The sequence below is a fragment of the Vicia villosa genome, linkage group LG2 (genome assembly GCF_029867415.1).
Source record: "Vicia villosa cultivar HV-30 ecotype Madison, WI linkage group LG2, Vvil1.0, whole genome shotgun sequence".
NCBI lineage: Eukaryota > Viridiplantae > Streptophyta > Magnoliopsida > Fabales > Fabaceae > Vicia > Vicia villosa.
Genome location: NC_081181.1, coordinates 92,336,097 through 92,361,296, shown reverse-complemented (window position 1 = coordinate 92,361,296; position 25,200 = coordinate 92,336,097). Strand labels below are relative to the sequence as shown.

The following is a 25,200-nucleotide window of genomic DNA, read 5'->3' as shown; positions in this document are numbered from 1 at the left end:
CAAAGAATTGGGTATAACGATTAAGTTAAACAGTTGTAATCACTGATAAATCACCTTAGGGGAAAATAGACGTCAACATCAACAGTGACATACAGAGGAGTCGAAACAAGGTCTAATCGTCGTTAATCTGATAAATTTTTCCACCAATTTTATTTATGCTCTTTATTTTACCCAATTAAATCTAAAAAAACCCTATTTTAATCTCCATAACACACTAATCGATTAGTTAAAATAACACAATCTCCGTGGAGATAAACTTATAAATTTTATTAATTCGATAATAATTAGTACACTTGCTAATTTGTCATCATTCAACTATCTTGTGTGCGTGTGTGTGGTCTAGCGGTGAAACGCTTGGGTCTTGAGAGTGTGCTCCTCTCAAGGTCTCAGGTTCGAAACCCGCTAGATACAAAATTGCTTATTAAAAAAAAACTATCCTTTTTGCTACCTATTTCCCGAGTTAGATTTTATGTTTTCTTCCTTTTTTTATTTTTTATTTAATAATTTAATATTATTTTAAAAAAGTGACCAAAAAGAAAAAAAATTGCTATAACATAATTTTTTTACAAAAACTATTTTTAGAGTCATTGCAAATAGCAAAAGGCGATTTTGTATAAAAACTAACTCAAATAATATTAATGTAAAAAACAAAATTACAAGATTAATAAGTTTAAAGTTAATTAGTATTTTTTATATAGACGAAGTATATTTCTATGTAATTATATGGATTAATATTTTTTTAAGTATTTTAGTGACTGAAATTTTACCCTCAAAATTAATAAGTGGAATGATATAGGTTCAGATCCACATTTTCGTAATAGAATGTCTTTGTACAACTACCTACTAAGTTGATTTAATGAAACAATAAAAATTAACTTCAAACAAAATAACAATAAAAATTTCTCTTAAAATAATTAATGATGAATATCTTTTAATAAAATAAATATAATTTTGTGTGATTATTTTGTAAATATCAAAATCTATTTTGCTAATTATTATAATGATCCTAAATTTTATTTCTTAAAAAATTATTTAATTATAATTTAAATTTAAATCATTTTTAATCAATTAAAATTTAAGTGAATTGACCTTCAAGGACTCACCAGAATCAGAACAAACATAAAGGAATAAAGGAAAATGAAATTATAAAAGTACATACAACTTACCTACTAAGGATGTCCTTACATCAACATCTAAAATTAAATTTACGAACTTTTGGTGTGCAAGTCAACTCATTATCAACTGAGATGATGACTTAAAATTTAAATATTGATGAATGAATGAATTAATTAAAGTGTACATAATAATAAACTGTATTTTTTTAATTGATTGTTTACAAACTAATTTATTTTATCTTTGATAAAAACCATTTTCACACGAGATATGCATATAAAATGTGACTACGATCTTTGTTCATATTCACTAATAATTGGCGTGATGAATATTTTTTTTATATATTAAATGATGGGTTAATATTTTCATAATTAATTTAATTACTATTGCTACTATTAAATAATTAAACATCAAAACTATTTACTAATTAAAGTAATAATTAATTATATTAAAAAAAATGTAAAGATTAATTAAAAATTAAAAATTTCAGTAAAATAATGAAATAAAAAAATCCCCAATAAAAAATGATAAAATAACATCCATATCCATTGGTGGGTGATGAATCTATATTTTGAATCGTTAGATCTATGATATATCAAACCGAATCACTCTCTTTTATACCTCATTACGACATATAATTTGTTGGTGTAAGCCCTAATTACGACACATAATTTGTTGGCATAAGCCCTAATAGTCAATTAATATCGGCTTAATGTGCTTTTGTATCATAACCTTGATATATATTATTTGTATATATATATATATATATATATATATATATATATATATATATATATATATATATATATATATATATATATATATATATACTTATTATGCATTGTATTTATTATGTTATTTGTATATGACATAATAAAGTCCTTAGAATAATTAGTCTATTAACGATCTATTTAGTGTGACTTAATCGTGAGACCTCATTAAACATAAGGACGTTACTCTGAAAGTATCTGTAGTCGAACTTTACTGTCAAATAGAACAACAATAATGCATAGAGACTATCCTGTGAGTAGATTGATGACCGTATCTTACGTGTCATGGATATGAGATATCAAGTCTTCACATATGTATAAATATTAGGAGTTATATTTATACTGGATTGACCCACCGTGAGAATACTACATAGTTTGTTATGTAAGTGTCATACGTTATTCTCATAGTAATAGTGGTGTATACCATCCTTCGACCTGAAACCACTATGGATCCTAGATGTGGAGTTGAGTACTTTGTTATCATTCAAATATTGTCCGTAACAGGATGACCATAAAGATGGTTGATGGGTACTTTACAGATCATGCTAAGGGACATGAGTGACGTAGATGAGATTTGCCCCTCCTACATATACGGGAGTAATATATGTGGGGCCCTTGATAAAGTATGACTGAAAAATGCATGTCGTGCTCAAATAAATCGATATCAGATATTGGGCTTATTTGTTGTTATCAAGTATACTCGGGGATCAAGGAACAAAATATTGGACTATAAAAGAGTGACACATTCTATGCCTTGTGTTCAATATAGATATAAGGGCAAAAAGGTAATTCTACACATGATTATTATCACAGAAAGGTTATGTCAGATCACACGACATTCTCGTCACTTGGGTAGCAGTGATGTGTTGTTAGATACCGCTCACTGTTTATAATATTAAATAGGTGATTAAATATTTTTGCCAATGTTACGAGAACCTTAAGGATCACACGCATAGAGTACTTATAGTGGAATGGATGATTAAATTAAATATGATTTATTTTAATTATGTGTTAATAGTATTTAAATTGTTTAATACATTAGCACATATATAATTTATTTGATTAAATATGGTTTAATTAAATAAATGAGAATAGACAGTTAATTAAATTAAATATGATTTAATTTAAATAATTATTTATTTTATTTAACTAAAAGAGTTTAATTAAATATAAATATTTTTTTTAATTAAAATAATTTAATTAAATAATATTGGGCTTATTATGGGAAAACCCAAAACAAGAGCATTATTTAGGGTTTTAGAAGCTCTCTATAAATAGAGGAGCTCTTTCCCCTAACAATAGCTAATTGTCAATTTTCTCAGAGAAAGTAGGGATGGCAACGGGTAGGGTCGGGTGTGGGTTTCACACTACCCAAACCCGCACTCGAAATCACCACCTGAACCTGAACCCAAAAGCTATTTGAGTGGCAAAATAACACTCACGCCCCACACCCATTGGGTTTGAGTTTTTTCATCCAAACTCAAACCCGTAGCAAAATACATAAAATATATTTTTCCCACAATTTTCTTACAAATTCCCGCTAAGAGGATCAAAATTTTGAAAAACACCTCTTAAAATCCCAACATAATTCACTTCCTCTAAAAACCCTATCAAAGTAAACGGTGAGGCAAATCTTGATCGTAAATGGTGCAACATCTCACCTATCCTCGTCGTCACATCTGTGCAACAAAATCTAATCAGCATAAGGTTGTCAAAACCCCCAATAATCTCATTTTTTCCTCACCATTTTGCCTACCATAATTACACATTAATTTATAACTTGATGAAATAATATACTCAAATTTTTTTATCGTTTGGCCAACAACGAGTATTTATTCCACTATTACCTTTGAGAGGGAGAATAACTAGAATTTTAGTTACCACATTTTGAGGAAACGAATGCTTTAACAGTTCCATATTACATTGACCATGTTGATCCAATAGGTCCTTTAAATGCTGATAAGAAGTTATATTGACACCATAGTATTAATATCCATTAACTTCATACCTGGTTCAACCTGACAATAAGACCAAACATCTATATTGGCACCATCTTGTATAGACCAATACACAAACTGCACAAACTTAGGCCACGAGTTACCGAGATTCTGCCACGCATAAATTCACAACAAAGAGATTGTTCATTAGTTCAAATGGCCCAACCTATTTTCAAAAGATAAGCATTATTCTTAACACACAACCGTCTAATACCCAATCCTCCTAAGAACTTTGGCAGCGTCATCACATCTCACTTTACCGAATGAATTCTTCTATGCTCCTTGCCATCACCCTATATAAAAGAACACTATAACTTTTGAATCTCATGCAAACAAGCTTTAGTAATGCTAGTAGTCATCATAGTATAGATAAAAATGACTTTAATAACAACTTTAGAAAGAGGTACCCGACATGCAAAAGAAAGTCACCGAGCTTTCAAAAAGGCCAACTTATACTTAACTTGCTCCAGGATATAATTAAAATTAGATCTTCTTGGTGCTCTACCAAGGAAATGGACACCGGGATATTTGCCAAGCAATTATGTTTCACGGAAGCCAGACATAGTTGCCAATTTATGACGAACACACACAAAAGTGTTTCTAGAGAAAAAAGGCTTGTTTTATCACGACTCACTTGCTGACCAGAATAAAAGGAAAAATTGATTAAAAATATAAAGTTCACATTGCATTTGAACCTCTATAGCTTGACCAAATAATAAAATATCATCTACAAACATTAAGTGAGATATGATATGACCGTTTCTACCCGCCTTCATAGGTTTTTAGAACCCTTGCTCCGCACAATGAGAAATAGGATGAGATATTTTATCCATAGAAACAACAAAGAGGTACAAAGAAATAAAATCTCCTTGGCTTATACGTCTCTAAGGTTTGAAAAATTCTGATATAGTTCAATTCCATTTCACATTAGTGGCCATAATTACAATAAAGACCATAATAATAGTGACTAGCTCCAAAGGAAATCCCACCTCCTTCAATATATTTTCCATGAAAGACCAATTAAACATATTATATACTTTAGTTAAATCAACTTTAATCACACAAATATTATACATTCCCTTTCATCTAATGCACGTTATGAGCCAATTCTTGTGCCACTACAATATTAACATGAATATTTCTCTCTGGTGCAAGCATTAAACCTCTAAACAAAGTTACCACACATGCAAGAAGAAACGAGAGCTCCTCATTTTTTCCCGAAGCAGTTGCAATATCATCAAAATCTCATGCGATAACCATACACTTTGCATAGAAGTTGAAATAATATTCAAATCCTCCCATAAACCTCTTATACTCTCTTCATGCGGACTAGCATAACATGCTGAAGAAACCAATTAATACCACTTGGAAACACACCCCTCAAGCGGACATATTGAATTTTTTCTCAATTAAGCTCGTGCTAACATCAACTTTTAACATAAGTGCAATGCCAACCTTCAAAACCCAATAATTGAAAAAGTTTTCTTGAGTTTGGTAGGATCACATATGGTTTCTATAATCACAAGGATACTAGGATGATACATATCCACATACTATTTACAAGTACGATCAAATATTGAACTCGCTGCCCTTGACAGTTCCACATAGGATTACTATTGTGCTGAATAATCATAATAAATAATTAATCAAGAAACATTAAACCCTCATGTTGCCTATGATTACAGAGATCCAAAGTCTCTGGAACCACTTCCTTGTGAGAATATTAAACACTTAAAACACCTTTGTGATGAGCATCCAAAAATCCATCTTTCTCGAAACCCTCTTGGCCACTGCCTATATCGACATTGTTCTGCAAGTTTGCATGTTTTAAGTTGACATCAGGGGTATATGGAGATTAGAAACCTCAATATGATCACTGTCATAATTTGCTTGAACTGAATTCAATTCCTTAATTTATGAATAATCATTATTAAATATATTATTAGTTTGTGGATCTATGACCCCATCCATTGTCTAGTGTGTTTTATTGTTAGAAGTATGAGTAAATTTTTTGAAATGACTAGCAATGAATATTTCCATATTATTAATATCATGAGGTTCCACAAGTTTCTCAGCGGTTGACATATAAATATTTCCTTGTTGTCCTTTAATGTTATCACATGGTACTTGAGAATTACCTTTTTTTATCACTAGTTTTTTTTATACAATTCTGTAAGAAAATTCCACACTCTTCCTATAAGGTCCATTTATAATCTTCCTTTTATGGTCTCGCGTGATACATCATCTCTTTGTTGATTCCTCGTGTTCGTTTACACATTTTGCACCTTACTACCACCTTAAATACCCATGAACTCCATATTCTTTTCTCCTTCATGGACACCATCTCTCTCCTTAGCTACTTGATTTGCTTTCTCTCCACAACCTTTCATACATTGATCAAACTTTCCACAATTGAGACATAATAAATGTAACCCTTCATATACCACCTTATAAACTCTATCTTTAATCGTGAACATAACAAGTAACACTTTTGATAAATCAACCTCCACGCACAATCTCACATACTTGCCCTGTTTCTAAAGAAGAGTGTTCTTGTCCACCTTCACTGTTATACCAATTATGTTACCAACGAATGTACAAACCTTTGCATCGTAGTATTTAATTGGTAATCCTTAAAATTTCACCCAAACCACCATCTTCTCAATTTGATCAATATTCAGATGAAAATTAGGGCTCCATTCTCTTACTGTGAGATAATGATCATATATTAACCAAAAGACATCCATTAAAACATAATATTAATTATTTTTATGAGAAAAAGTCACAAGAAAATAGTCATTACTCATATCTATAACAATGTTTAAAAACTATTTTTGTATCTTTGATAAAAGAACGTTTTTAAACAAGATATGCATAAAACATGAATAAAGTCCTTGTCCATTTTCACCAATAGGTGATGTGATGAGTAATTTTTTGTTATCAAAATGATGGATAAATATTTTCATAATTAATTTAATTTGTACCATTAAATAATTAAACATCAAAACTTATATTAAAAATTATTGTAAAGATCAATTAAAGTTTAAAAATTTCATTATAACAAAGAAACAAAACAAAATCCCGATTTTTTTTTTGAATAACCATTTTTTTTTAAAAAATTTCAGAAATAACAAGGTTTTCAAAATAATTACGAAAATGTTTTTTTTTTAAAATAACACGTTGTCGCCAGGGGGGGTGGCGACAACGTTCTGGGCTTAAGTGATGTCGCCAGGCCCATTGGCGCCTCCCTTGTATTGTTTAGGTGTTGTCGCCACCCCCCTGGCGACAACACCCCCCCTATTTTTTTTTTCTTTTTTTTTTTGTTATTTTTTTCAACTGCTTTTTTTTTCTTTTTTTTTTCTTTTTTTTTTTATATTACTTTTTTAGTTGTTTTTTTATTTTTTTTAAGATGGAAATATAATAGCAATAAATTAAACATAACCAAAATACAAAATACATTGAAATGAAAAACAACACAAAATACATTAAAATGAAAAACAACTCAAAATACATTAACGATACAAATAAAAATCCTATTGCGCGCCACGTGGACCATGGTACGATCCACATTCAGGTTGTCTAATAGGTCGTGTAGACGGGTCACGAGTTGGTAATGCCCCCCTATTCCTGCGACGACGCCCCCCTCTATTTGGTTCGTCTTGTGCTTGACTCGACGGCCCCTCAATGAAATCTGGGTCTTCAAAATCTGTGGGCCGTCCTTGACCTCTAGAATTCCCTCCATAGGATAGGCGGGTGCCCGCGGCGCTGTCAAAGCTTTGTCTAGGCGGGTTGAAATTTCTCCTAGTGGGTGCGGCCTGGAAGTTTTGGAAGTTGGTGGTGGATCCGGTTTGGTTAAAATACAATGGTTGTGGTGGTGTGTTGAGGTCAAATGGTTGGTTGGTGTACTGTGACGTTGGTTGGTCGAATGTGGTGTATTGCGGGTATTCTTCTTCTATGCCCATGTCGGGGGTTATTGGTGGTGATCTTGAAGAGCTCCCCGCATGGAATTCTTGGAAATGTGATCTGGAAGAGCTCCCTGCATGGAATTCTTGATTTTGTGGTTGAGTTTGGGATGGAAAAAACTGGTGGTATTGTTGGGAATGTTGTTGGTAAAAAGGTGTTTGTGGTTGGATTGGTTGTTGGTGGTAACTTTGTTGTTGTTGTTGGTGTTGCCGTGGGTAATGCTGTTGTTGGTAATTTGGCGGTGGTTGTTGTTGTTGTTGGTAATTTGGTGGTGGTGGTTGTTGTTGTTGGTGGTGGTAATTTGGTGGTGGTTGTTGTTGTCCTCCAAAATATGGAGGTTGTGCTCGCGGGTCAGCTAAATAGAAAGGGGCAGACACAATCATTTCAGGATTTGTGACCGATCTGTACCAGTTGACATATTCAACAGTTGGCTTCATTTCTTGCGGCGCCACAGGAAATTCTAGAACATATTTGGAACGACGAGCCCATATTTTACGCTGATCTATAGCAAACGTCTTGTAATTTTCTACGTACCACTGTTCGCTAACCTTCGCCAGATGCCAACGTCCCAAACAGTCAGGTTCAGGTGGGTCAGGGATACCTTGATGCATGCCGAATTGGAGCTTCACACGGTCACTTTGGTGCATCTCCACAGTGGTGAACCGTATGATGGGTGATTTTGTCGTCCAAATAGCCGCCTCGTCAAGGTCGGGTACGTGATCCAATTCCAAGTAAGGTCTCCAAATAAACTGCAAAGCAAATAATATTAATTTCAAAATATAGAAGATAGTAAATTTTATAAATATATTTTGAAAATGGAAATTTTTAGTGGTCTTACATCTTGGGGTCCAAGTCGATCTAATAGTTGGCGGTAAAAAATGATTTTGGATAAAGGCGTATTGGTGTAATCCAACCCGATTGCATTAAACCTAAACACATTAAAAGATAAAAATCAATATAGTTACAAATAATAATAGAATAAAAGGCACTAATTAGAATAAGATCCAAAAGTTACCTTGAAGCGTAAGGGAAGGCGAAACTGTTTGGATTTGCAGGGGCCAATACCGGCATTCTCCACCATGCCCATGTTTGTAGCAAGAATGCGCATCCACTAAATGTACAACTATTCTTTTTTGCACATTTGCACAAGGAACTATAGAGGTATGCTAACACAGCCGAACCCCAACTATATGTCTTTATTGCATCAATGTCCCCAAGTAAACACAAGTACATAAAATTAACACTATTTCCCGTGCCTTCGGGAAATAAAAACTTACCAAACAATAACATAATATGCATCCTAGTTTTCTGTAGGATACTTTCTTCGTCAGAAAACTCATTCAATTTAAGGCCATCATAAGCTAGTTGAAGGCCAGCAAGCTTTATACCTTGTCCCCTACCCCTTTGTCGCCCCTCACCCTCTATTAAATCCACACCCAACAATTCGACGCATAGAGCGTTTGGTTGTTGGACATTTCCATACACTGCCTTTCCATTTGTTTTGAGACCCAATAACATGTACACGTCCTCTAGAGTGACGGTACATTCACCTATTGGAAGGTGAAAAGTATGGGTCTCAGGCCTCCAACGCTCACACAATGCTAATATAAACTTCATATCAACTTTGCTTTCTGTTAAGTTCATTACCTCACCAAATCCCGCACGTTTAACGTAGTCCACAATCAAAGGGTCAGGAGCATTCATCGGTCCAGCACGGGTCCTAAATCTCGTGATATCCTATAAAAAAAACATTACCCATAAGTATTTGAAATTAGAAAATTTAAGGTGAAAAAAAATTAAGTGTTTACTCAAACTTACAAAATCAGCAATGTTTGCAATGGTTCCTCGATGCTCTTGACCCATAGTTAGGAGAGACATGTTTGTTGACGAGAAAAAAATGGTGGTTCTGATGATAAGTTGCTCTGATGAAAGTATAAGAGGTGATGAAGAAACTGAACAAGTTTGTGAACATATTTATAGCCAAAATGCATAGGTGAGGACGAGATTCCCTGCAGTGTCTCGTCTTGTCAAGTCTGTGGTGGGGACGAGATTCCCTGCAGTGTCTTGTCTTGTCATGTCTGTGGTGGGGACGAGATTCCCTGCAGTGTCTCGTCTTGTCATGTCTGTGGTGGGGACGAAATTCCCTGCAGTGTACAAAACAACACAGAAACTAAAACATCTAAGAAATTACTACGGTTAAAACAAAACAACCGGTTTTGGCAATTAACACAATTAACACAACGACCACATTTATTTTAATTGAACGATCCGGTTTTGGCAACACAAAACAACCGGTATATCACGATATTACATTGCAAAATAACACATAACAACTTGTAGTACACGCTCGATCATTGCAACAAACACAACAACACTTAATCTAAACTACTCAAGTATCACTGCAAGAACAAGTGGATTTTCAACGCCTCGGTTAACCTCTCCACTGTGTGTCCAAAACATTAGATCCACGTCCACATCGTCTTTCACACGGTCCCAATAATACATGTAGGTGCCTTCTGGATTATTATCCGTCAACGTAATGTATGGACAACGGTAATCTATCTGTTTAACTTTTCTGGTCGGACCATCTAGTTGACGAAACCCAGTGTTGATGGCTCTAACAATTCTCTGGAAATTCCAATGGGGGTTAAGGCAGACACGCATGTGACTACCTTCCTCAAAAAAGACGACAGCCCAAACTGAGTTCATTTTTTAGTGTTTGCAGTAAGAATGAAGAAATGGTTGGTACTTCAACTCCACACACACACACCTTTATTTATAGTGGGTGAAATACAGAGGAAAATAATTTTGTTAATTATTAATAACTTAAATACTAATTGGAAACTTTGTAATGTTAAAAAAACATTTCATTAATATATGCTCAGAGCATTTAATTGGACGGTACAAAAGTAACTGAAATGATAAAGAAACTGCAACATCTAGGATATTACAACGGTTAGGATAATGTCTTCTCTGTCCTCCATCATTCGAGTGCATTGAATGTCGTCCTCCATTGTCTCCCACCAACGCTGTCTTTCAAGAAAAACACCTCCCCTTGTTCTAAGTCTCTTGATAGATCTGATTTGTTCGCCTGGACTCCACTCTCCGTCCAAAAACCTAAGGAGGGTTCTCTTAAGCTGGTCCATGGATTGAATGTTCCAAAACATTACCTGCATGGGAGGTTTGACGGCAGAGAAAATAACGTATCCATTCCTTCGACGATAGTCCGGTTGATAGTCGAAACGCCTCACAGGTGGTGAAGGCTCAGAAGTCCGGTGCGTGCTATCTGGCCTTATTCGAGATCTCATTTTTGCGTGTGTGTACTAATGCACACAGGAAACCCTAATTTATAGAGGGACGGACGCCTTGCCTTAGGTCTGTATCACAATTAGGGTTTCATATACAAGGGAAAAACGTAAACCCTAATTTTGAAGAAAAAAAATTAGGGCCCCACATGGTCCCCACCTGTTTTCTGTCCTTCGCATGCGTCCGAAACGAGTTCTTGTACCCTAGCATGCGCCTGCAATGATTCCTGAAGCGATTCCTGATAGATTCCTGCAACGGTTCCCCCTAAGCAAAGCATGCATGCAACCCTATCTTTTGCATGCATTAGCCTTGTGCAGAATTATTGCTTCATTTCTTGCATGCATTAGCCTTGTGTAAGAGGTGGGGACGAGATTCTTTTGTGGCATGCAATAGTCTTGTCATGTTTGAATCTTGTGCAGAATTATTGCTTCATTTCTCACATTTCTTCTTTCACAATTCTCACATATCAAAATTATGGCATCCACCTCGCAGTACAAAGTTCGTGTTCATATGAACGGTGAGACATACCATTGCGACACAAACGGTTTTCTATTTAGAAACACAAACTCAACACGTTTTGCTCTAAATAGACAATCAGATTTCTCTTATCTAAAAAGGAAAATCGAATCCAAAATAAGAGAACCAGTCTCTCAAATATTTTACCGACAACCCCTTGTTCAACCTAACAACTCAGTCAAGTTTTATCAATCACAGATAACAACTGACGTAGAGGTTCAAAACATGTTCCTCACCCATGAGTATTTTGGTTATGATTATCTGGAACTGTACATAGTGGTTGAACAAAATGCTCCTTCGCAAAATATTCAGTCACAGGTTATTGATCCTGTTGTTGATGACGAACAACAACCCGAACATGTCATTGACGAAGAAACTGATATAGAAGATGTTGTTGATGAGTTGGTGAATCGTGATTCCGAAGATGAAGGTGACGAAGAAGTTCCAGTACCGGATCCAGTACCGGATACACATGCATATTCACCTCCGGCACATTTCACAACGCTTAATTTAGGAGAGGACGAGCCATCGTCCGATATGTTCTACAATCCATATATGAGGTCAAGCGAGGAGTTAAAAGAGGGTGACACGTTTCATTCGAAGGATGATTGTCTACTGGCTATAAAAAATTGGCACTTAGCAAATTGTGTTGATTTTAAAGCCGATCGATCAAATCCAGAGAGAGTCAGTATTGCATGCAAAAACCCGGAGTGTGGATACATGCTGAAGGCATCATTCAAAAAGAAATTTAATGCGTGGGTGATACGTTCGATATCTCAAGCCCACACCTGCGTCACCACTAACATGGCGCAAGATCATCGAAAACTCAGTCATGACATGATATGTCATACCATCATTCCTCTGGTCGAAACTGACCCATCACTGAAGGTGAAGACAATTATTTCTCATTGCGTTTCTGTGTTCAAATACAGACCTTCGTACAGAAAGGCTTGGTTGGCGAAACAGAAAGCAATTGAAAAAGTCTACGGCAACTGGGAGGAATCGTACCAACAACTTCCTCGCTACCTGGCTGCACTGCAATTGTATTCACTTGGGACTGTTACTATATTGGAGACACTGCCGGCACAGTCCCAAGACGGAACCCCTCTCGAAGGTAATGGAATCTTCCATAGACTGTTCTGGGCGTTTCGACCATGCATCATCGGTTTTGGTTTTTGCAAGCCGATTATTCAAATTGATGGAACATGGCTGTATGGGAAATACAAGGGAACTTTGCTGATGGCGGTCGCGCAGGATGGAAACAACAACATTTTTCCAATAGCCTTTGCTCTGGTAGAAGGAGAAACAGCTGCTGCTTGGAGTTTCTTTCTGAAGAATCTCCGAGCTAGAGTTGCTCCACAGCCTAACCTTTGTTTGATTTCGGACAGGCACGCTTCTATTGACAGCGCATACAACAATCCGGCAAATGGTTGGCACAACCCCCCCTCTAAGCATGTCTACTGTATTAGGCATATAGCACAAAATTTTATGAGAGAGATCAAAGATAAATTTTTGAAGAACCACTTGGTGAACGCGGGGTATGCCTTAAACCAACCTGGATTTCAATACTACCGCCGAGAAATAGCGTTGACAAATCCAGATGCAGGGAGGTGGATTGACAGCATTGACAGAGCGAGATGGACTAGGTCATACGACGATGGGGCTAGGTGGGGTCACATGACTACAAATCTTGTGGAATCAATGAACGGGGTTTTCAAAGGCATTCGAAACCTACCTGTAACTGCCTTGGTTAGTGCTACGTATTTTCGGATGGCAACTCTGTTCGCCACAAGAGGTAAGCGGTGGAATTCAGTGTTACAAACACAACAGGTCTACAGCGATGTGTGTATGAAATATATACAACAGGAATCTGCCAAGGGTAACACTCACCGAGTGACCGAGTTCGACCGTCATGGCCACACCTTCAGTGTAAAGGAAACAATTGACCACAACCAGGGACTTCCACGACAACAGTATCGCGTCAATATCCCAGATCGTTGGTGCGACTGTGGCCAATTTCAAGCATATCGCATGCCTTGCTCCCATGTCCTTGCAGTATGTTCACATACTCACTTTGATGCATTATCTTTGGTATCAGAAATTTACAAGGTATCAACGTTGCTCAACGTATACGACAATTACTTTCCGGTGGTAGCAATGGAAGCATATTGGCCTGTGTACGAGGGGGAAACAGTTTGGCATAACGATTTAATGCGTCGGAATAAAAGCGGTCGACCAAACAGCAGGCGTATTAGAACCGAGATGGACGTAACTGAAAAAATGCAGAGGAAGTGTAGTATATGTCGTGAGGTAGGACATAATAGGACCAAATGTCCCAATCGTGGATCTAGCTCCACAACATAGTTTTTAGTTTCGATGATATTTGTAATTTACTTTTTCAATGAAATGAACTTTTTTCATAGATTTTATGGGTTACAACACAAAAAACATTACCAAAAAAATAATGGATTCAGGAGACATATTGAAAGAAATTACCAAATATTACCATGGAAAAAATATTTGGAACCAATAATATTTACAAACATTTAAGAGAAAATATTACCGAAAACATTAATGTTGAAAGAAAAAAATTACCGAAAAAATATTACCATGGAAAAAAAAATTACCGAAAAAATTATATAAAAAAATAATGTTGAAAGAATATTTGAAAAATATAATATAAAAAAAGAAAAAAAAATATGGGGGGGTGTTGTCGCCGGGGGGGTGGCGACAACACCTAAAATTTGCATGTAGGCGCCAGACCCACTGGCGACGACGTTCTGGGCTTAGTGTTGTCGCCACCCCCCCCTGACGACAACGTGGTGCAGGTAGTAAAAAAGTGACATTTGGAGAATTTTTTTAAAAAGTTGGTTATTTCTGAATTTTTTTTTAAAAAACTTGTTATTCAAAAAAAAAATTCCAAAATCCCCAATATAAAATGATAAAACAATACTCACATCCAAATCCAATGGTGGGTAATGAGCGTGTATTTAGAACCGTTAGATCTAGGGTATGTCAACTGAAATCACTCCCTTTTATACTCATAGCGGCGCATAATTCACTTCCTCTGAAAACCCTAGTATCGTAAACGGTGAGGCAGAGCTTGATCAAAGATGGTGCAGCGTCTCACCTACCGCCGGCGTCACAGCTATGCAACAAAATCTAATCAGCACAGGGTTGTGAAGACCCCAGGTAATCTCAACTTTTCGATTATTCGATTCTGAATCTCAGATTTATTCGATTTCGTTTTGTTTTGAATTGAGTTTTGATTTTGTGTTATGGAAATGTAGGTGGTAAGCTTGTTTATCAGACCACGAAGAAGAGGGCTAGTGGACCTAAGTGCCCTGTTACTGGCAAGAGAATTCAAGGAGTATGCGTTTCATTCCTATTTCCACTATTTTTTTTTTTTTGATTTGAAATGTGATTTAATTTGGGTTTTTGTGATTTTATTTGTGTTTCTAAATTGTTGGTTACCATGATTTGGTTCTTTGATGGTTGTGATTTTGGTTATGATAAATTTTCAGTTTGATGTTAGATTTATGTGTGTTACTGAAGCTGTGTGAAATTAAAGAATGTGATTGGTTTGTATTTAGATCAATTTTTTATTTATATGTTAGTTGCAGCAGCATTTTAATCTAATTTGAATAATGCTAACAACTGGCTGATCCCTTATGTTTGATTTGTTTTGCTACATGTTTTTTAAATTTGTAAAGATGGTTATGGATGTTTGGTTAACAACTACTATTATGATGTTGTAGATGTTTTTTTCTTATGTTTTGTAATGACTAACCTATACACAAATCTTTGGCTTTAATTTTATTATGCTTAAAACAAATTGTCATGATAATTGTTTTGAATGATGTTAGATTAATGTGTTACCAGAGTTGTGTGAAATGAAAGAAATGGGGGAATAGTTTGTTAAGGCATCACTTGGAAGCCCTGAAATTTTCTGGCTCTGTTAGTTATATTATTGAATAGTGCATTTTATAAATTAGATTGTCTGTATTGATCATTTTGTTTCTGTATTTAGCTGCATCAGCATGGTTTTCTAACTTAAATAATGCTTACGACCGATTGCTCCCTTGAGTTTGAATTTTCTCGCTACCTACCTACCTCTCAGTCTTCTAAATGTAGTAATGAATGTTTGGTTAAGTACTTTTTTCTGCTTATGATGTTAATGATGTTTAATTCAAATCCTAAATAATGACTTAGCTATACCCAAAATTTTGGCTATGAATGTGAACTTTATTAAGAGATCTGTTGAAGAAGTCAATTGTATTAATTGTACTTGTATTATCTATAAATAGAAACTGGGTCAAATTGTGAAATGTATTTCTAGTTCTAGTTTAGTTTATGAAATAATAAATTGTAATATGTCGTCTTTATCCAAATATATGCCTTGAATTCTTTACCCTTTACCGTATGAAGATCTGAAGTTTGCATAACTGTGTATAGTTTATACTATGTTATTCAACGCATGCAGTTTGAAAATTTCACTTGATAGTTTATTATTGGCTATTATTTGGAATGTTGTTGAGCATTCATTATAGAATAATTAGAAATGTTGAACAGTCTATGGTTCATTTGTATGCGCAGCATAGAGTAAATATACAATATTTTATGTTTAATTGTAGTTACTATTATGTATGTTTTTCCTCAATGATTTGTTTTTGTATTATTTGTGGTTTAATATGCTTTTTGATTTGTATTAGCGTATGATTATTTGAATTTCCAAATTTATTATAGTCTATGCTATGACATTTGCAGATTCCACACTTGAGACCCACCGAGTACAAGAGATCAAGGTTGTCTAGGAACCGTAGGACTGTGAACCGTGCATACGGTGGAGTATTGTCGGGAGGTGCTGTTAGGGAAAGGTTTGTGTGCTATTTTTTAATAATCTGTTATAGATTTTGCAATTATATGTTTTGTTAAATCATGTGTTATCTAATAAAATCTGTGTATGCTCTATAGGATCATTAGAGCTTTCTTGGTTGAAGAACAAAAAATTGTGAAGAAGGTTCTTAAAATTCAAAAGACAAAAGAAAAGCAGGCTTCAAAGGCATGATTTTGGACCATGAGTTAACAATCTTTTTGGAGGAATCTTAGTTGTGTGATTATAGTAAATCACATTTTATTAGTTTTTCCCATGTTACTTGTGTTTTGCTTCTTTGAACTCATTACTGAGCAATTGTTAAAACATTGTCAACTATTCCCTTGTGATACAATTTTGTTTGTCTTGTTTTGTATGGTTTATTGGTTTCTTATATCCTATATGATAGTATCTTTAGCCTCAATGCATTTTCGGTAATTTCGGAAGTTTTACCATACTTACGAATTATAGCTAGTGTGTAAAATCTTTTAGCAGTCAAAGGAAAAGATAAGAATACTCTCACATACTTATTCTAAGACTTTGCCTACGTGTTAAATTCATGTGGCAACTATTATTTGGATAACATTCGGAGATGAACACGTAACAGTTCCTCGTAAGTAGTGCAAAAATCGTTTTGTTGATTTTTGTGGTTTGTCCATGTGTCAATGATATAGAAGTACTGCCTTCTTTATCATAGGGCATGTTCATTCGGTTTTAGGCCCCATGAACATCTATCAAAAGATGGAATTCAATGGCTTATTATGCCTGGTCTCTTTTCTTTAGTTATTAATTTTAGCCTTTTCAAAAAAAATTAAGTTTTTCGTGGTGTTATTATATAAACAAAGATGTTGAAAGACAGTTTTGGATCTTATTTTTTGGTGTTGGAGTTTTGAGGCATTCCTTATACCTGTGTTTCACTTTAATGTAGTAGTTTCTTTGTCTCTTTAATTAAAGAAATTCAAGTTTTTTAAAGAAGTTTAAGTTTTTTATGGCCGCTACCTAAAAAATTATGACTAGAGCTTTTAAAATGGGTCTGATCCACCGGGTCGGTTCATAAGCCCAACAATTTAGCGCGAATTGGACCGTAAAATAACTTTAAAAAATACGACCCTATTTGATTTTATCTGATCAGATGGATCTTTGTGGCCTGCGACAAACTTGATTTTGTGAACTGGGGGTGTACCTGCAAGGTACTACGATGTCAAAGTGAGAAGAGAGAGCAACCAGAGTGCAAGTACAAGGTAAAGGAGAGAATGAATGATGTTACCTGATCCTCTAATGAAATACGGTATTTATAACCGTCAGCGGTGGCCTAAGGTTTCCTAATTGGGCCGAATCTGTGAGAGGTCCACGTGCTAGGAAACTGGCAAAACTCCTACGTGATAGGGCTGAGTCAGCAGGAGTCTCAGGTTCTGGATTAGTGGAGCGTAGGATTCGAAGCAATCTGCCCGAATCCCTCGCTATTGGGTTTGACCATGTGAACATACGTGAGATTGACGGTTACAACGACTATTACATGCGCGTTATTGGGCCATGGTCGGATTTTGTGCCTGTTCGGCCATGACCACAGGGTTGGGCCCGTTCGGCCATAACCTAGATGTTGGGCCTGCTCGGCCCAGACCGGAACAGGAGCCCCGCAAGTCTTTGTTTCTAAGAGAAGCAATGACTTAAAGCTGTTCGGAATCGTGGTCGGCACGAGTGTCATGCCCACTTCTTTTGCTCGCGGAGAGCCACAGAAGCGTTCCTCCTCGGGATTCTTTGAGGAACCTGCACCCGAAGAGGTGGATCGTTTCGTATTCTTTTACGCGTTTGGGAACTTGAAAAGATAGAAACGAGGGAATGTCAGGTCATTTATAACGCGTTGCAAGTGATTGTGGCACCGTCATGACCTAGGGGAGTTTAACAGCCTAGGCAATAATGGCGCTGACGGCTCCTCTTTTCCACTTTCCCGTAGTATCACATTATAAGTAGGGGAAAAGGAAATCATTTGAACATTTCGCTGAGTGTTTCCTTCTCTGTCGCTCTGTGGTCACGAAAGGAAGCTCATCGTCACTACAAATTTCCGACCTTCATCTTCCAGCAAGAATCTCCCGACCTTCATCTTCAACAAGTAAGTATTCTCTTCTTAGTCTTGTTAGTGGGTTTTTATGTTTGAATGGGGAAGGTTCGATAGAACCAGGTTGTTAGCGATGACAATTTATGAAGTTTCCTTGTGGGGAATTGCACGAACTCCCTGAGCAAAGTATGAACATTTCGAGGAAGTGACAGAGTTTTAAGTGACCCTGGATGAATGAGACGAGGAGCCTTACGGGATGAGGCTGCGAATAGAGCAAGCATATTTTCCCTTTGTTAGTATGATTTAGCCGAGCAAGATATAGGTAAAGTGAAAACGTGAGAGATGTCCTCGGGAGAGTTTATGTCGGTGTAGGGTAGCTCGCCGACCATCTATCCTCGCCCTTTCACTTGATTTGCGGTGGAAGGGTGGATTTGATTATAGTCGAATTACTGTTTCCTCTGCTTTTCAGGTAAAATGCCCGAGGAAAACCCTGATGTCCACATAGTAGATGTGAAAGATGATCCCGAGGAGAATGGCATTCCTACCGTTCAAGTCGTTCCGTCGAGGAGGCCTGAGGATTGGGTGGCTTATGACGCGCTAACTCTGGTCTCGCGGTTTGCCAACCATCCCCGAGAAGCTTTTAACGTTGTTGAAGATCTCGAGCCGGGGGCCGAAATTTCTTGGAAGGCTTGCCCGCCGAAAGTTTATCATCGCGTTTGTTCGACTTTCCCTAAGAAGCGTTTTGCGATGTATGAATTCGCTTTTAAAGAAGTGGGGATGCGACTGCCCGTCACGGCCTTGTAGAGAAATGTTTTCAATTGGTTGCAGCTGGCACCTTCCCAACTCGATCCCAATGCTATAGCCTTTCTTCGGGCGTTCGAGCTTGTCTGCCAATATTTAGAGGTCGTGCTGAGCATAGGGCTGTTCTTTCGTGTCTCTTCCATTTACAAAGGAAGAGTGAGTTCGACATGAGATACGCTTGGGTTTCCTTTAAGAAACCGAGGAAACTGTTTCACATTTACTCTGACTCTGTGAAACACTTCAAAGATATATATTACGTGATAAAGCCTCTTACCTCTACTGCGGACGCAACCTTGTTCGATACCGTAGAGTATCAGGAAGGGGGAGAGGAAAAGTGGTTTGGCTTGTAAATTCCCTTTGGAATGGAAGTACGAACATTTTGAGTGTGGAACGAATAATATATATATATATATATATATATATATATATATAGAGAGAGAGAGAGAGAGAGAGAGACAAGGACCTGGACGACCATGACCGAGCGGCGTATTAGAAGCTCTTTAAGTTTGTTAGCAGCTTTCGGCTGGCGAGATGCACAACCCCTGATGGGAACCAGATTTATGACGACCAGGGTGAGCTCGTCGTGGTCGCTCGACATATAAATACTAAGGCTCTCCTCGAGTGTAAAACTTACGGGGAGGCAATGATACTGTTAGGTAAACCGTGTTCGTGTGTCTTGTAAGTTTTTCCTTATGCTTGTTCTGACTTCATTTTGCTGGTTTGTAGGTAAAATGGCAGATTTGCACGAGAAGATGGTTAAGATGCGTGCGGCTAAAGGCTCTAAGAGTGCTACAAAGAAAACCCGAGTTCAGCAGCTGAAAGTTGTTGGCGGCAGGAGTGAGAGGCTTTATCACATAGTATCTGGCCTTAAAGTGTTTTACGGAGTCGTTGTAGATCTGGAACAATTTCCTCGACTGTTTGAAGGAAACCCAAGCATATCTCCCACCGGCCTCGCTTTTCCTCTGTAAATGAAAAACTCGGAAGAATAGCCCTATGCTCGGTATGACCTCGAGGTACTGGCAGACAAGCTCGAACACCCGAAGAAAGGCTAGGGCATTGGGATGGAGTTGAGAAGGTGCCAGCTGCAGTCAATTGAAAACGTTTGTCTGCAAAGCCGTGAAGGGAAGTCGCATCCACACTTCTTTAAAAGCGAATTCATACATCGAGAAGCGATTCCAAGGAAAAGCCGAGTAAATTTGATGATAAATCTTGGGCGGGCAAGCTTTTAATGAACTTTCCGCGCCTGACTCTAGATCCTCAACGACATTAAAAGCCTCCGGAGGATGCGTAGCGAATCGCGAAACTACAGTTAACGCATTAGTAGTCACCCAGTCCTCGGGTCTCCTCGGCGGAACGACCTGCACGGTAGGGACACCGTGCTCCTCGGGATTGTCTCTCACGTCGACTAGATCGATATCAGGATTCTCCTCGGTTATTTTACCTGAAAAGCATAGGAAACAGTGAATTTGATTGTAATCAAATCCACCCTTCCACCGCAAATCAAGTGAAAGGGCGAGGATAGACGATCGACACACTACCCTACTCTTTGCTACAGGCAGTTCCTCCCACAGGAGTTAACGTCCCATCACTCACACGACGGCGTAAATCCTCCCGGGGACACCTCTCACGTTTTCGTTTTACACATACGCTGCCCGACGAAATCATGCAAAGAAGAACAAAATTTGCCCGTCTCACTCTTAGCCTCATCCAGAAGGCTCCTCATCTCACTCATCTAAAGTCCCTTAAAACACCCATCACATCTTCGACGTGTTCATGGGATGCTCGGGGAATTCAAGCAATTCCCATACGCTCAAACAAGGAAAACTCATAGCATATCACTTCTACAAGCCTATTCTAACCTAACGCTCGCCATTCAAACATAAAAATCCAGAATACTAGCAATCTGTAACAAGATTAAAAAGAAAGTACTTACTTGCTGGAGGATGAAGGTCGGGAAGATTGTTGTGATGAGGAGCTTCTTGTTCTTGATAACAGAGCAGCAGAGAAGGAAACACTTAGCGAAATGTTCAAATGATTTCCTTCTCCCCTTCTTATAGCATTGCGTTACGGGGAAGTGGAAAGGGGAGCCGTCACTTCCATGACTACCTAGGCTGTTAGACTCCCCTAGGCAATGATGGCGCCGCAATTGCCCTCCACACGTCATAAATAGCCCGACATTCCACCTGCTAAATTTCAATCGTTTCATATTTCCCAAGCGCGTGAAGGTAAATGAAACGGCCCACCTCCTCGGCTTAGTCTCCTTGCGAAATCTCAAGTAGAAACGCTCACACGACCCTAAGCGGGTAATGACCACGAGCACGACGCGTACGACGACCACGATTCCGAATAACTTAAAGTCATTGCTCCACTTAGAAGCAAAGAATTGGAGGGCTCCTATTCTGGTCTGGGCCGAGCAGGCCCAACACTTAAGTTATGGCCGAACAGGCCCAGTCCTTTAGCGTGGCCGAACAGGCCCATCTATGTTCCAGGCTCAATAAGCCCACGCACTAGCCGTTGAGAACATCAATCCCACGTGCGTACCAAAGAGCACGTGGTCAAACCCACTAGCGAGGAATTCGAGAAGCTCGCTCTGAACCCTACGCTCCACCTATCCAGAATATGAGTCAATTGCTGACTCAGCCTTACCTCATGGAATTCTGGCAGTTTCCTAGCACGTGGGCCTCGAATGGATTTGGCCTAATTAGGAAATCTTGGTCCAGTGTCGGGGGCTATAAATACCCTATTTCACTAGAGGGTTAGGTATTCATTATTCACTCTAACCTATCTCCTATGTACTTGCTCTCCTTGCTCTAGAACTTACTTTGGCATCAGAGTATCTTGCAGGTACACCCCCAGTTCACAGAAGTCCACCACGTTGTCGACCTTGACGATTCTTCTGATCAGGTACGATCAGGTATTCTTAATTATTTGAACTTTATTTTAATTGCTATGTTCTATTATTTTACTATTGGTTTGAATTATTTTATCTTATTTTATTATAATTCTTTAATTTGTTTAAATTATTCTTACTGAAAGGTTGAAATAAAGTGAACAACTATGTACTATCATATTGTTGTATTAATTTTGAAATTGATTTTTGAAATATTTATTTTATTAAGATGTGAATAAATGATTATGTGTGACATATCTATGAAAAACTAGTTTCATATTATTAGTTTATTTAATAAATGATTCGACCATAAATTTAATCTGTTGAACCAATTAACCTTTAAACCGAAAATTTCACCTGTTCGATCTCCAATTCGATTTTTAAAACATTGAATTAAATTATACTATATTTTCTCTATTATAATACAACAAAATATTATAATATTAGTTTATTAATTATATTTTTTAATTTTTTGAACATAATTAAAATTTTATATAAATAAAGAGAAATAGAAGACGCACAATCAATGCGTCTTCTATGCGTGAGGGTGTGTTAAGAGTTCAGTTATCGGGCCACACCCTCACACATAGCAGGTTTAAAAATCGAAGAGTCCAATGAATACGCATAGCAGGTTTAAAAATCGAAGAGTCCAGTTCTATGTATAATGAATTACTTTCTATGCGTATCCATTAAACTCGAAAACAAATAAACACTAATTTTTTTAAGGGAAACAAAAACTAATTTAAATAGCGGCGGGTCTCTAGTTTATAATTTAAATTCCAGCCATTAAATTATATTTTTGCTAGTGGTTACATGGGCAATAAATATGATTAGTGTATCCTCCAAATCCAACGAAGAAGAAGAAGAGAAGGTTCTCTATGTGCTACACTCTTCAACCAAATTCTTTCAATATTCTTGCCACCGCCTGCATTCTCACTGCCGCCACCGCCGCCGCAGGTTAGTTACCTTTTCCCCCTTTTACATCTCACCAGTCTCCATATTGTTTCCATGTCACCGAAATTCTTCAATTATATTAGTTTAACTAGTAACAAACCCGTGCTCATTTATTTTAAATAAAAATGTTAAAGAAGAAAAAAAATAGATAAATAATTGATTTTTTCCCGTATACCATTTTTGGATTAAAAATATTTAATCAAAAATACTATTTCTTGTATATAAAAATATTTAAATCAATAATAGATTTTTTCCCGTATACAGACTTTATTTTTGTTTAGGTATCATTTGCAAAAATATTTGGATCAATAGTAAATTTCATATATAAAAATATTTAGATCAATAATAAATTTTTTCCCGTAAACCATTTTAAAATAAAAAATATCTGGGTCATAAATACCATTTTTCGTAAATAATAGATTGTTTTTCGTATACAAACATTATTTTTGTTTAGGTATTATTTACAAAAATATTTGGATGAATATTAAATTTTCGTATATTAAAATATTTAGATCAATAATATATTTTTTCCCGTATACCATTTTTTGATCAAAAATATTTGATCATAAATACAATTTCTCGTATATAAAAATATTTAGGTCAATAATAGATTTATTTCCCATATACATAATTCATTTTTGTTTAGGTATCATTTACAAAAACAAGGGTATTTTGGACTTTTCCACAACTATTAATTTTCTTATTATATAGATTGATAGATTTTTTTGGAAGAAAGAAGTGAGGAAGTGATGAAAGAGAAAAAAAATAGAGAATAAAGAGAGATTTGATAAGTTTGATAAAATATAAGAGTTGTATTATTTTAATAATAAATTTAAGAACTTTATGGTACAAAGACCAAAAAACCACAATTTTAATGTGGTGGCAAAAAATCAAATAAGGGTATTTTTGACTTTTCCACAACCATTAATTTTCTTATATTATAGATTTGCTCCATAAAAGATAGTGAAATTGTTATAAGCTGTTCTTAATTTTGACCTAAGGGTAGAGATTTACAGGGATATGAAAACAACTAGTGTAGTATAGTACTAGTAACTCTATCCAATCCAATAGTTACTTGATCATTGCCAGATAACAAGCCTAAAAATGTTACTTATCCAAAACTTGATACACATGATCAAGAATATATTTTTATCCAAAACTTGATAAACATGATCAAGAATATATTTTTAGACAAAAACATTTATTGAAGTTATAGATAAGTAAAAGGGCACTTGTTTTTTCTGAACAAGTATAAAAACTCTTATAAACAGTTAAGAGTCTCACTTTGGACTAAGGTAGTCAAGCACGAGATCTTAAGTAGGATCGGATAATTTGTGAAAGATCGCAAAACTAGAATCATAGCATGACAATTTCGCTGAAGGGCAAAATGGTAATTTGACATATATATGCACACACAAAAAATATGAAAAATTCTAATACATGAACAAAATAACATAAAAATCACAAAATTCAACCAATTTAATTAATAACTCACACTATGCCAAAATTGATATTTTGTATCACCTAATTTAATAGCACTTTTAAATAAAGTGCTATTAAAAAAGAAACAAACACATCTATAATAGCACTTTAATCTCGGGCGCTATTATAAGATATTGTGAACCTGATTTTGATAGCACTTCGTAAAAAAACGCTATTATTAAACTTCACTAAGATAGCACTTTATTAAAAGCGCTATTAATATTCTTCACTATGTTAGCACTTTTTTAAAAACGCTATTAATATTGTTCACTATGTTAGCACTTTTTAAAAAACGCTATTAATTTTTTTTCACTAATCTTCACTAACATTGCGCTTTATTAAAAATGCTATTATTAGACTACCGTATGTTAGCGTTTGCAGAAAGCGCTATTTAATTATAAAATATATAATACAAAATAAAATTTATTATAAAAATAAAATTCTTTTTGGGGGATAATTTTGGTTTTCGTGGACAAACT

At 36.1% G+C, this 25,200-nt stretch overlaps 2 protein-coding genes across 2 annotated transcripts; one reads left to right on the top strand and one right to left on the bottom strand.

The window, feature by feature from the left end:
* Positions 1-3,801: 3,801 nt before the first annotated feature.
* LOC131649588 (uncharacterized) lies at positions 3,802-8,920 on the bottom strand. The gene is made up of 5 exons (XM_058919341.1): positions 8,859-8,920; positions 8,682-8,772; positions 7,546-8,592; positions 3,892-3,991; positions 3,802-3,839 (listed from the first exon to the last, which is right to left on the bottom strand). Exons 1-5 carry the CDS (start codon positions 8,912-8,914, stop codon positions 3,802-3,804), a joined length of 1,332 nt encoding a protein of 443 aa, XP_058775324.1. The 5' UTR covers positions 8,915-8,920.
* A 5,780-nt stretch (positions 8,921-14,700) lies between these two features.
* Positions 14,701-16,914, top strand: LOC131651642 (large ribosomal subunit protein eL34-like). Its single transcript, XM_058921311.1, has 4 exons — positions 14,701-14,857; positions 14,956-15,035; positions 16,433-16,542; positions 16,640-16,914. Exons 1-4 carry the CDS (start codon positions 14,779-14,781, stop codon positions 16,731-16,733), a joined length of 363 nt encoding a protein of 120 aa, XP_058777294.1. The 5' UTR covers positions 14,701-14,778; the 3' UTR covers positions 16,734-16,914.
* Positions 16,915-25,200: the final 8,286 nt, after the last annotated feature.

Coding starts and splice junctions, on each gene's coding strand:
- LOC131649588 (XM_058919341.1), bottom strand. CDS start 8,914: ATGCCGGTATTGGCCCCTGCAAATCCAAACAGTTTCGCCTTCCCTTAC. Junction 8,773..8,858: donor GCCTTCCCTTACGCTTCAAG/GTAACTTTTGGA, acceptor TAATGTGTTTAG/GTTTAATGCAATCGGGTTGG. Junction 8,593..8,681: donor ATCGACTTGGACCCCAAGAT/GTAAGACCACTA, acceptor TTTGCTTTGCAG/TTTATTTGGAGACCTTACTT.
- LOC131651642 (XM_058921311.1), top strand. CDS start 14,779: ATGGTGCAGCGTCTCACCTACCGCCGGCGTCACAGCTATGCAACAAAA. Junction 15,036..16,432: donor CTGGCAAGAGAATTCAAGGA/GTATGCGTTTCA, acceptor TGACATTTGCAG/ATTCCACACTTGAGACCCAC. Junction 16,543..16,639: donor GGAGGTGCTGTTAGGGAAAG/GTTTGTGTGCTA, acceptor TATGCTCTATAG/GATCATTAGAGCTTTCTTGG.